Source organism: Pristiophorus japonicus, chromosome 15 (genome assembly GCF_044704955.1).
Source record: "Pristiophorus japonicus isolate sPriJap1 chromosome 15, sPriJap1.hap1, whole genome shotgun sequence".
NCBI classification, from domain to species: domain Eukaryota; kingdom Metazoa; phylum Chordata; class Chondrichthyes; family Pristiophoridae; genus Pristiophorus; species Pristiophorus japonicus.
In genome coordinates, this window is record NC_091991.1 from 138,329,452 (window position 1) to 138,343,190 (window position 13,739).

The 13,739-nt window shown below is 41.5% G+C and overlaps 1 protein-coding gene across 2 annotated transcripts in view; it reads left to right on the forward strand.

The window, feature by feature from the left end:
* Positions 1 to 13,739, forward strand: part of LOC139281067 (bromodomain-containing protein 8-like) — a 124,843-nt gene that overhangs the window by 6,023 nt on the left and 105,081 nt on the right. For both annotated transcript variants that reach the window (XM_070900974.1, XM_070900975.1), the window contains exons 3-8: positions 151 to 220; positions 1,462 to 1,511; positions 1,608 to 1,730; positions 8,552 to 8,632; positions 8,792 to 8,856; positions 12,761 to 12,891. In XM_070900974.1, the coding sequence (XP_070757075.1) occupies positions 151 to 220; positions 1,462 to 1,511; positions 1,608 to 1,730; positions 8,552 to 8,632; positions 8,792 to 8,856; positions 12,761 to 12,891 (520 nt within the window). The remainder of the gene's footprint in view (positions 1 to 150; positions 221 to 1,461; positions 1,512 to 1,607; positions 1,731 to 8,551; positions 8,633 to 8,791; positions 8,857 to 12,760; positions 12,892 to 13,739) is intronic.

Here is a 13,739-nt window from a genome sequence, read left to right on the forward strand (position 1 = left end):
AAGGCCCGTTACTTTTTTTATTTAATCTGAACTACACTTGACCAAGAATTGTTTGGTTCTGATGTTGATTGCCTGATCGAATCATTAACATTAGTGTGCTGGAGATTGTTGATGTGGAGCCCACAGTGAGTTGTCTGTCTGTTTTCGCAGGGTATCGGTTAGCAGGGCAATCAAACCTTTTGCAGAACCTGGACGCCCACCAGATTGGTTTTCACAAAAGGTAAGCATTCAGTTTCTGGCAGCTTAATGAAGAGGGAAATCTCTTAATTACCTTAATGCCCTGAAATTGAGGTTGGAGGCTTCTTTTGGACGAATGCCTCCGACCAGAGAATTTTTCCAAAAGTACTTGGTTGTCCTGGAGGAGCGTGGAATTCCGTTGGGGAGGCCTTCTCTTCCCGCGCTGCGAAGCGCGCTCCCACCCTTGAGGTTCCCATGCAGAAGGTGCACGTGTGACTGCTCAACTAATCAAGTACAGTATTCTCAATTAATAGCAATGGGAACTCCGTATCAATGAGTTCTCATTACTATTAATTGAGAAAAACAAACAAACACACCTTGCATAATTAAAATTAATTGAAATTAAAGTTAATAAATATCTTGGAGAAAATTTTTTTTCCGAGTTTTTAAAAGGTTTTTTTTAATGGTTTAAAATAAATTTAACGTAGTGGACAGGGTTTTTAAAAATAAAAAGGGTTTTTAAAAATAAAATGTGTTTTTAATTTTTTATGTTTTTAAGTGTGTTTTAAGACTCTTACGCCTGTAAAAGTATGCGCTGCACCTGCTTTTATCAGGAGCAAGAGTTTTGAGGACATTTGCTGGGAAAGATATGGGTAAATACCGCAATCTTGTCTTTGCAAATGCCCTCACTCCCGATATGCGGATTGGAAAAGCCGGTTTTCAACGCATGCGCATTATGTGCAGAAAAACGGTGCTTGCGATGCCTTCCCGGGTCCGCGCACACTCCGTACGGACCTGGGGAGACCAGAATTTCTGTGCCATTATTTGGGAAAATGTATTTGTTTTTTTTCCTGTGTCTCTGTTGTGCCTGCGATTTCTTTGTTTGGTTAAATCACTGCCATGTTTTTCTGCCTTTTGATTGGTTATTTTCTACTTTGTAATTTTTTTTCATCAATCAGATTGCAGAAAATAACATCATTTTACAGTTTAAAAAAAAATAATTTTAACTCCACCAATCCTCCTCCCTGGCCATTGTCTCGGGCTGAAACAGACTTTGCAGTCTTGGAGTCTGATTTGACCCCAAGCTGAGTTAATGATTCCATATACTCTCCCATCACAGACCGCCTACTTCCACCTCTAACATCACCCACCGCCACCCTTGCGTCAGTCCATCTGTAACTGAGACACTATCCATGCCTAAGATTGATATGCTGTGTCTAGATTTCTATTTTTATCGATCTTGTACTTGTTTATGTGCTGATGGTTTTGTTTTTTTTAATGTAGCATTGTGCATCACAATATTCAGAATTGTTGGAAACAACAGAGACTCCCAAGTAAGTGTTTAATCCAGATCTGTATGTGTATCTGTAAACAAAATCTTGCTTAAATATAATGGTTCCTGATTGTAATGACCTCCTCAATCTTTGCAGACGGAAGCGTGGTGAGAAAGGAGAAGTTGTGGAAACTGTGGAGGATGTAATTGTTCGCAAGCTCACAGCTGAGCGAATTGATGAGCTAAAGAAACTTATTAAAGAGAGTCAGGAGAAATACAGGTCAGGACTTCACAAATTATTTGTATTCATTAGTTGTTCAATCTATGCATGTAAACAAATTTGCTATCCAAAAGGGGAAAAAAAACTTTAGTGATTTTGTTGCTTTTATCACCATGGGTCATGTGGTCCTTCACCAACCTTGTTTTAGAAGCTACCTCAATTATTTTTCTACTATCATCAGTACATTGTTTTGTCAGTGCAGAAAGTGGTAATCTCCAACTGGGAGGGCCACTGTTTGCCCGGTCCAAAACTATACAAGAGTGGGGCTTGGGGCAGAGTGTATTCTTTTCTTAATTTGTTAACGTTTCTCCCTTGAAACTTTATCCTTTGACTATATATTCCTTTCCCTGTTTTTAAAAAAAAAAACACCATTTTTACATTTAAATGTTTGTTTCCCTTTTATTCCCCATTTAAATAGTTCTTTCATGTCTCTTGATTCTTGTTAAAGTTTAAAAAAACAAAAACATTGGTGTTTTGCATCTTGCTTCTCATTCCTGGAATTTCTTGGGTTTGCTTCACATTTTCCTGTAACTATTGACTATTTATCTAAATATAACATCTAGTCAACAAAATAATTACTCCCCTGGAATAAAGAAAAACATTAAACATCTCTTTAAAAATAAGTAAGAGGCTTAACAATTTAAATATTTGAAAAATCTGTTGTAAATTATTTGAAAAACCTTTGTTTTTAAGCTCAAATACACTGTTTATTGCATTTTAACCTGTGCAGGTAATTGGTAGATATTTATATGCTGTATACCTTGTTTAGGTGTTTTAAGGTTATAGTTCTAGGGTGTCAATGTGTTAGTTGGACATGTCGTTCATTGGTTTACCATCAGCTGCTGCTGGTAGATAGACTTAAGATCTGTACATCTGGCCGTGAGTTATATTTCACTCCTAAAATGAGTTTTACATGCCTCTAAATCGCAATGCTCAAGTATTACTTACAAACGGGCTATTAGAAATAAAGGGCCCAAGTTTCCACACGATAAAAAATGGGCGCCCTTCCGAGCTGGGCGCCCGTTTTTCGCGCCTAAAACGGCACCGGAAAAAAACCTCACGATTCTGGAGCGTTCTGCAGTTCCTTGTCTGTTTGGCGCGGCGCCGATTTTGTAAGTGGGAGGGGGCGGGTACTATTTAAATTAGTTTTTTTTCCTGCCGGCAACGCTGCGCGCGCGCGTTGCAGCATTCGCGCATGCGCAGTGTGAAGGAAACATTGGCACGCGGCCATTTTTGTAGTTCTTTGTAGCTGTTTAGTTTTTGAACATTTTTTAATAAAAGCACATTACTATCAGCACATCAGCATTGAGAAGGCTGCAGGCAGCCTCAGAAAGTTGAGGCATCCGTTTCCTGACGACCTCCCCCTTTTGCCATCGGGAAATGGCTCCTCAATTTCTGAGGCTTCCTGCAGCCTTCTGTCTCCTTCTCTCCCTCCCTCCTGCCGTCTGGAACGGCTCCCCCGCCCCCCTGGCTGCGGTCGGTCGGTCCCGCCCTCCCCCCGCTTGCCCGCCCGAAATGGCCCCCCCCCCCTTGCGTTCGGTCGCTCGCCCGCCGTCTGGAACGGCTTCTCTCTTTCCCCCCCCCCCCCCCCCCCCCCTGCGGTCGGTCGGTTGGGTCCCTCCCCGCCGTCTGGAACGCCCCCCCCCCCCCGCGTTCGGGAACGGCTGCCTCGTTTTGTGAGGCTTGCTGCAGCATTCTCCCTGGCTGAAGCACTTTCACACAGGTCGGAAGATGGTTTATTTAATCTTTTCTTTGCTTATAAATTTTTATTCGGGTTGGATTTATTTGTATAATATTTGTATAAGTATAAAGGATTTATTGTAGAATTTAATGACTTCCCCCCCCACCCCCAACCTCGTTCTGGACGCCGAATTTGTAACCTGCGCCTGATTTTTTAATGTGTAGAACAGGTTTTTTCAGTTCTACAAAAATCTTCACTTGCTCCATTCTAAGTTAGTTTGGAGTACGTTTTCACTGTGGAAACTTTCAAATCAGGCGTCAGTGGCCGGACACGCCCCCTTTTGAAGAAAAAATTCTGTTCCAAAGTGGAACTGTTCTACCTGACTAGAACTGCAGAAAAGAAAATGTGGAGAATTGCGATTTCTAAGATAGTCCGTTCTCCACCAGTTGCTCCTAAAAAATCAGGCGCAAATCATGTGGAAACTTGGGCCCAAAAAGTTGTTTTGTTTGTAGGCTATTAATACTGTGTACTATCTTTTCCGATAGATAGCGAAATAAAGAAAGTAACATTTATATAACTGTTATCGTGCTATTCAGAAATGTCTCCAAACACTTTACATATAATTAAATGCTCTGAAATGCAGTGACTATTATTATGTAAGTAGTGTGACAGCCATTTTGCACACAGGAATATCTCTCAAATAGCTAAGAGATGAATGACTAGTTAATATGTTTTGGTGGCATTGACTGGGGGAACAATTTTGACCAGGTTACGGGGTGGGCACTTTGAACCACTGGAACAGGCATATGAACCTTGCAGTTCTCATCTGAAGTATGGTGTCTATAGCATGCAGCATTCCCTCAGTTCTGTTCTAGAGCACCAATCTAATTTGTATGCTGAAGTTCTGAAGTGGGACTAGAACATGAACCTTCTGACTCAAATGTAGTAGAACCCAGGGTATCTGCAAATTTAGCTAGAGACTGTTAATCATTTGGTGACTTAACTTTCACCTATTAACTGTTCAGGTTTGTTTGGATAGTTAGGTGGAAGAAGGTTTCTCATTCAGCTGATTGTAAACCATGAGAAAAGTTAAACACAGGAGATTGGTGCATAGAATCACAGAATGGTTACAGCACAGAAGGAGGCCATTCAGCCCGTCGAGCTCGTGTCGCCTCACTGCAAGAGCACTTCAGCTAGTCCCACGCCCCTGCCCTTTCCCCATAGCCCTGCAAATTCTTTTCCTTCAGGTACTTATCCAATTCCCCTTTGAAAGTCACGATTGTCTCTGTCTCCACCACCCTTTCAGGCAGGACATTTCAGATCCTAACCAGTCGCTGCTTTAAAAAAAAAAAGTTTTCCATTGTGTCGCCTTTGATTTATTCGCCAATTATCTTAAATCTGTGTCCTCTAGTTCTCAACCCTTCCACCAATGGGAACAGTTTTTCTCTCTCCCATCCAGACCATCATAATTTTGAACACCCATCAAATCTCCTTTTAACCTTCTCTGCTCTAAGGAGTAAAACACCAGCTTTTCTAGTCTAACCACATAACTGAAGTCCCTCACCCCTGGAATTATTCTCATAAATCTTTTCTGCACCCTCTCTAATGCCTTCATATGCTTGCTAAAGTGCGGTGCCCAGAATTTGACACAATAATCCAGTTGAGGCTGAACCAGTGTTTTTTTAAGCTCCATAATTATTTGTGTTTGTACTCTATGCCTCTGTTTATGAAGCCCAGGATCCCATAATGCTTTTTTAACTGCTTTCTCAACCTACCCTGCCACCTTTAACGATTTGTGCACATATACCCCCAGGTCTTGTTCATGTACTCCCTTTAGGATTGTACCCTTTGGTTTATATTGCCTCATGTTCACCCTACCAAAATGTTTATCGCTTTGCACTTTTCAGCATTAAATTTCATCTGCCATATGTCAACCCATTTCACCAACCTGTCGAAGCCTTATCACTACCCTCCTCACTGTTCACTATACTTTCAAGTTTTGTGTCATCTTCAAATTTTGAAATTGTGCCCTGTGCACCCAAGTCCATGTCATTAATATATATCAAGATACGCAGTGGTCCGAGTACCAACTCCTTGGAAACACCACTGTATACCTTTCTCCAGTCTGAAAAACCACTAATATTCCACTTCACCACTACTCTCTGTTTCCTGTTACTTAGCCAATTTCGTATCCATGCTGCCATTGTCCCTTTTATTCCGTGGGCGTCAACTTTGCTGGAAAGCTTATTATGTGGCACTTTATCAAATGCCTTTTGGAAGTCCATGTACACCACTTCAACCGAATTGCCCTCATCAACCCTCTGTTCCCTCATCAAAATCTCAATCAAGTTAGTTGAACACGATTTGCCTTTAACAAACCCATGCTTGCTTTCCTTAATTAGGCCACACTTGTCCAAGTGACTATTAACTTTGTCCCTGATCGTTTCTAAAAGCTTCCCCACTACTGAGGTTAAACTGACTGGTCTGTAGTTTACTGGCTGGGTTTACCCTTTTTTGAACAAGGAGGTAACATTTGTAATTCTCCAGTCCCCTGACACCACCCCTATATCTAAGGGGGATTGTAAGATTTTGGCCAGTACTTCTGCAATTTCCTCTAACTTCCCTCAGCATCCTAGGATGCATCCCATGAATAAGTCCTGGTGACTTATCAACTTTAAGTACACGCAGCCTTTCGAGTACCTCCTCTTTATCAATTTTTATTTCATTCAGTATCTCCACTACCTTCTCGTTCACTAGGACTTTGGCAACATCGTCTTCCTTGGTGAAGACACATGTAAAGTACTCATTTAGTACCTCAGCCATGCCCTCTGTCCCCATGTGTAGGTCTCCTTTTTGATCCCTTATTGGCCCACCCCTCCTCTTACTACCTGTTTACTATATATATGCCTACAGATGACTTTTAAATTCCTTTTTATGTTTGGTGCCAATCTATTTTCATATTCACTCTCTGCCCCTCTTATTTTCTTTTTCACTTCTCCTCTGAACTTTCTATATTCAGACTGATTCTCACTTGTATTCTCAACCTGACATTTGTCATGCATGCTATTTTTCGGCTTCATCTTACTCTCTAACTCTTTCATCATCCAGGGAGATTTGGCTTTAGTTACCCTATCTTTCCCCCTCGTGGGAATGTACCTCGAATGTACCCAATACATCTCTTTAAAGGCAGCCCATTGTTTAATTACAGTTTTGCCTGTCAATCTTTGATTCCAATTTACCCAGCCAGATCCGTTCTCAATCCACCGAAATTTGCCTTCATCCAATTAAGTATTTTTACTCTAGATTGCTCCATGTCCTTTTTCATAGCTAATCTAAACCTTCTGACACTATGATCACTGTTCCCTAAATGTTCCCCTACTGACACTTGCTCCACTTGACCCATCTCATTTCCCAAAATCAGATCCAGCAATGCCTCCTTCCTCGTTGGGCTGGAAACATGCTGATCAAGAAATTTCTCCTGACCACACTTCAGAAATTCTTCCCCTTCTTTGTCCTTTACACTATTACTATCCCAGTCAATATTAGGATGCATGGAAAGGTAAGAATTAAGAAGGTGTAAGAAAATAAATATTCTGCATTGATGGAATGTTTTCTTTTAATTCCACATATTGGAAGAGATTGTAGAATATGTAAGTCCGAAATGGCAAGTAATTATATGGCCACAAATGTGGAAAATGTTTTTAATGAGGGACATGCAAATTCCAAGAATTTCTCAATGCATAAACATTTTGAGATGCTCATTAAGGCCCCAAGTTTCCACGTGATTTGCTCCTGATTTTTAGGAGCAACTGGTGTAGAACGGAGTATCTTAGAAATCGGAATTCTCCACATTTAGTTTTCTGCAGTTCTAGTCAGGTAGAACAGTTTCACTTTGGAACTGAATTATTTTTTCAAAAGGGGGCGTGTCCAGCCACTGACGCCGGATTTGAAAGTTTCCAGTGAAAACGTATTCCAAACTAACTTAGAATGGAGCAAGTGAAGATTTTTGTACACTTGAAAAAACCTTGTCTACACTTTAAAAAATCAGGCGCAGGTTACATTCGGCGTTGGGAACGAGGTGGGGGGGGAAGGGAAGTCATTAAATTCTACAATCAATCCTTAGTTATACTTACACAAATATTATACAAATAAATCCAACCTGAATAAAAATTTATAAGCAAAGAAAAGATTAAATAAACCATGTTCCTACCTGTGTGAAAGTGCTTCAGGCAGGCCTTTCAGGCAGCGGTGTGGCATCGGTCTCTGGGCAGGCAGCAAGCAGCGCTTCAGGCAGCGGTGTGGCGTCGGTCTCGGGGACAGGGGCAGGCAGCAAGCAGCCTTGGTGCTTGAGGCAGGCCTTCATTCCCCGCGAAGATGCAGCACCGGACGGACTTGAGGCCATTCGGCCATGGGATTGCAGCGGCGCCAGTGGCTGGTCGGGAGCAGCAGCAGCCTTCTAGCTGTGAGGGGGACTGACTGCTAAAAGCAATCCCTCACACACAGAAATATCAAGAAAATTAAAATACAAGCCTTTGCAAGGGTTCAATAAACAAATTTTCACTTTTTCTGCAGCACTTTTAAAAATGGCCGAGTGCCAATGTTTACTTCAGACTGCGCGAACGCTCCAATGCACACGCGCAGGGTTGCTGGCACCAAAAAAACTCATATTTAAATTGTACCGCCCCCTCCTACTTACAAAATCGGCATGAGTGGTAGGCTCCACCCCCTGTGCGCCGCACCAAGCAGACATCGAGCTGCAAGGAGCTCGAGAATACCGCGTTTTTTTTTGGCGCGAAAAACAGGTGCCCAGCTCTGAGGGGCGCCTTTTTCGCCGCGTGTGGAAACTTGGGGCCTAAGTACCCAGATTAGTTGGCCCATCTCTTGGTATTAAAAATGTGAGTGGCATGCTAGTGTATATGGAAATGATGGTCAGGAAAAGACCTACTGGTCCATCCAGGCTGTCCCACAAGGTTTGTTTTCTGCTTGTTTAGGTTCCTGTAGTTGGACATTGTAAGTAATGATGAGAGTTAATAACTAATAGTCCTGCAATGTTATGAGGTGGAAAGTGTCGGTGTTCACCACTAATGAGCTTCAAAGTTGCAACACACTTTTAATTCATGTTTAAATTTGGATTCCATAGAACAATAAAGAGAGAAGCAGAGCTGATCCAGGCTGGCCATGTAGATAGTAAACTTCAGGAGACTTGGAATGATATCACTGTGTAAGTATAGAAAATATGAAACAATTTGCAAGTATTAGTTTTATGTTGTAGCAGTGAAACCAAAGTCAGAATATTTGCATTTTCTGCGTGGAGATCTCCGATGTGAATTATAGTTGTTTTATAAAACTGAGATCTTAGCTTTTTTCCCTTTTATTTTAGAAAGAAGAAACATGAGGAAGAGGAGGCTGAAATGAAGCGACGTGCAACAGAAAGTGCTTATCAGGGTATGAGCCATTTATGAATTCAAATTTATTACACAAGTATCAATTATTTATCAAGGATGCATTATATAGAAATATTAGTTGTGAGGAGGATGCAAAGATACTTCAAGAGGATATAGACAGGCTAAGCGAGTGGGCAAGAACATGACAAATGGAATATTGTCCCTGAAATTGCGGTCGATGCCTCCGACCACAAAAATGTACAAATGTACCTGCTGGTGCCGGAGGAATGAACACTTGCGCTGCGAGGCCTCCATGCACAGCCCAGCGCAGAGGCCCACATATTCCAGGAGCGTATGTGCAACCTGGGATCACATGGGCTGGACCAACCAATGAAAATGGCGTATCCCCATTCACAGTAATGGTGAGTTCCGTTTGTATGGTGATCACCATTTCTATGGGATACCCCAAAAACACATACACTTTAAATAAATAAAAAAAACATTCACATATTTAAAATTAATTGAAATTGAATTTAATTCAATATTTTAGACACTTATTTTTTTGAAATGTTTTGAATGTTTTAATAGGGGTGAAAATAAACTTGCCTTAATGACTGGGTTTTTAGTAGAAAAATAATTGATAACATTTTACTTTCTATCTTTTAAAACTCTTGCGCTGGTAAAAGCAGGCGTAAGGGTTTTAAGGACATTCGCTGAACAAGAGTTGGGCAAATAACTCATATCTCTGCCCATGAAGGCCCTTCTCCCGGGGATGTGCTGGAATTGTCAAAATAAATTTTGACAGTTCACAAGTGCCGGATTTCAGCATATGCACTTTGCGCGCCTAAACCCAGAACTTGCGGGGCCTCTTCATGCGCACATTGTACGCACCCAGAGAGGCCACAATTTCAGGGCCATAATGTGAAGTTATCCACTTTGGTAGGAAAAATAGGAAAGCAGAGTATTTTTTAAATGGTGAGAAATTGGGAGGTGTTAGTGTTCAGAGGAACCTGGGTGTCCTTGTACACGGTTCACTGAAAGTTAACATGCAGGTACAGCAAGCAATTAAGAAAGCAAATTGTATGTTGGCCTTTCTTACAAGAGAATTTGAGTACTGCAATTCTATAGGGTCCTGGCGGGGCCGGCCTGACCTGACGGCGACCTTCTCGGCGGGCCCCGGACGGCCTGAACAGCTCCTCGACAGGTACCCCCCCAATCCCCTTTTTGACATTCCAAAATCCAGAAATACCTGAACCTGGTCTCGGGTATTTCCGGATTCGTGGCGTCAGAAAGACGTTCCAAAATCCGGCAAAATGCAAAATCTGAAATGGCCTCGGTCCCGAGGGTTCTGGATTCGGGATGCTACGCTTGTACTGACTTTCAGATGAAACATTAAACTGAGACCCCATAAGTCCATTCAGGTAGATTTAAAAGAAAATCTTGTAGTACTATTCGAAGCAGAGTTGCGGGTTCTCCTGATGTCCTGGTTAAGACTTTCCTAATAGATGGTTAATTTGCTTCCTGTGCTTTGGTAAAAGTGAGAGGATTGACAGTATCAGAACACAATCTGGAAAAGAGACTTCAGTTAAAGCAGGTTCCCAAACCGGGGTGGGGTGGGCAAGGAACAGGGAGACGTGTGACGAAGTTATTGGGGGTGCAAGGAGGACGCTGGAGTTGTAGGATACAAATGCATTATAACCCTGAAACTCATGTTGCAGAAGTTGTAATACAATTTTTATTTCAGTTCATTTTCAACTGAGCTTTGAGAACCACAGCCGACCTGAAAATCACTGGAATGGCTCCTTTACTCAGCCTAAAGTCACCTGATAATGGCGTAACTGAGATTTCTGGTGTTCGATAATTTTCTTTGAGATCTGTTTTGACATTGGTAGCTTTTTTTCTGTTCTATTTTTCCGGTGTGCATTTAGCAATTGAGGCTGTTCAACGTTGAAGGTCACCAGATGCATAGATTACTGGATAGACTTCAGCAGTGGAACCACAGCTGTTCACCATCCCAAGGATATTGAGGCATATTTGCACTGGTTCAGCTGAGCTCAGCTAAGTTAATACAGACCTTCCTGGTCTGTACAACTCAGTGGCACACTGTATGGTACAATTACCAACTGACACATCGTGGGTAATAAATGCTTTGAGTTTTAATAATCTGTGCAGTTGTTGCTTATCCCTTTTCTGAACTGATATTTCACAGTTGTGGAAATGTCTTTCATATCTAAGCTCATTCTGCATGACAATCTACCCTTTCTCACCAATTAAATTGACTCCCAGCTGGGACACAGTGGCCTTAATATTACATAAGAACATAAGAAATAGGAGCAGGAGTAGGCCACCTGGCCCCTCGAGCCTGCTCTGCCATTTAATAAGATCATGACTGATCTGATCATGGACTCGGCTCCACTTCCCTGCCCACTCCCCATGCCCTTTATTCCCTTATTGCGCAAAAATCTACCTCCATCTTAAATATATTCAATGACCCAGCCTCCACAACTCTCTGAGGCAGAGAATTCCATAGATTTACAACCCTCTGAGAGAAGAAATTCCTCCATCTCAGTTTTAAATGAGTGACCCTTGATTCTGAAGCTATGTCCCCTATGAGTGGAAATATCCTCTCTGCATCCACCTTGTCGAGCCCCCTCATTATCTTATATATTTCAATATCACCTTTCATTCTTCTGAACTCCAATGTGTATAGGCCCAACCTATCCTCCTAAGTCAACCCCCTCATCTCTGGAATCAACCTAGTGAACCTTCTCTGAACATCCTCCAATGCAAGTATATCCTTCCTTAAATACAGAGACTAAAACTGTATGCAGTACTCTAGGTGTGGCCTCAGCACTACCCTGCACAGTTGTACACTTCTCTGCTTTTATACTCTCCCTTGCAATACAGGCTAACATTCCATTTGTCTTCCTGATCACTTGCTGTACCTGCATACTAACATTTTTTGTTTCATGCACAAGAACCCCCAGGTCCCTCTGTACTGCAGCACTTTGCAATTTTTCTCCATTTAAATTATAATTTGCTTTTCTATTCTTTCTGCCAAAGTGGATAACCTCACGTTTTCCCACATTATACTCCATCTGCCAAATTTTTGCCCACTCACTCAGCTTGTCCCTTGGCAGATTTTTTGTGTCCTCCTCACAATTAACTTTCCCACCCATCTTTGTATTATCAGCAAACTTGGCTACATTACACTCGGTCCCTTCATCCAAGCCATTAATATAGATTGTAAATAGTTGAGGACTTCGCACCAATCCCTGCGGCATCCCACAAGTCACTGTTTGCCAATTGACAAATTACCCATTTTTCCTGACTCTCTTTTTCTGTTAGCCAATCCTCTATCCATGCTAATATATTACCCCCAACCCCGTGAACTTTTATGTGGCACCTTATCGAGTGCCTTCTGGAAATCCAAATACACCACATCTACTGGTTCCCCCTTATCCACCCTGCTCGTTACATCCTCAAGAACTCCAGCAAATTTGTCAAACATGATTTTCCCTTTCATAAAATTATGCTGACTCTGCTTGATTGAATTATGCTTTTCCAAATGTCCCACTGCTGCTTCCTTAATAATGGACTCCAGCATTTTCCCAACGACAGATGTTAGGCTAACTGGTCTATAGTTTTCTGCTTTTTGTGTCTCTCCTTTTTTAAATAAGGGCTTTACATTCGCGGTTTTCCAATCCGCTAGGACAGCCCCAGAATCCAGGGAATTTTGGTAGAATACAACCAATGCATCCACTATCTGTGCAGCCACTGATGTGGGTATATCATGTGGTCAGGTTATTTTACTTTCCATTCAATGAAGCATGGTATGCAAGTATTAAAGACAACTGACAAGTAGGCAAATGATAATCTTGCTACTTTTTTGAAAGGGAAAGCTTACTTGAGAATTTGCTTGTTTTTAAAAAAAAAAAATTGAAATACCGTTTTGTTTGTTGTAGCCCACCAAGCAGCAAAAAATGCTCCGAAAAGACTAAGCCTGACCATCCGGTCCCCACTGGAGTCAAGTTCTCCTGGGATAGACTACTCTGTGACAGATACACCACAGGCGAGTGAGGAGAGCCACACTAGTGTATGTATGAGACTATCTTCCCTTTGTGATGCTTGTTCAGTTTGTCCCTGTGCTGCGACCCAAAATGTATGTTGTTCCTTGGATGAACTTAATTCACATAAAAAGAGACTATAATTAATGGGCTGTAGTTAATGACGAAGCATAAATATACAGTTAAGGAATGTATTCTTTGGAGTTTAGATCAAAACCATGTGGGTTTATCAGCTGCTATTATTGGTGCTTGGTTTTGTCCCTTCACTTAACTGGTTCTAATAAACACCCAATACTGGAATAAGAGATCTTAAGCTGATAAAAGAATCCAAGTGCTCTAACTCCTGCTGATTATCTGTAATATAAAAGTCTTGTGTATAACATGCATTTCCAGTAAGTGCCACACTTCCTGCAACAGATTCCCAGCTGTATTCTGGTAACATCCCATCATAGTGAGTCAGAGGATCTGCCGTTTTACAATGAACAATGTCATGGGAGATCCAGTTACTGAATATATCTATGTATTTTATACCTTGAGTTCCCTTGGTGTTGCTCACAGTAAGTCGGAGGATACGCTGAAGAATGACAGGAAGTGCACACTATATCAGTGAAACTTTTCAGATATTGCTAGCAAATCTCCCATGATTTTGTTCACATTCATTTGGAGAATTTGATATTTTATAGCAATAGTAAGTGCTATATGTTGTAGGGCATAATATCAGGGCTGAAAAGTCAAATTCTGTTTTTATGATATCGTGGAATCGCTTTGGGGATTGAAATCCTCAACTCCTGTCCAGTATATTCTGAAAAGGAAATGAACGGCCGTTAAATTATTTTCGATATAATATATCTTTTATAACCTGTTGTCTTTTAAAGGT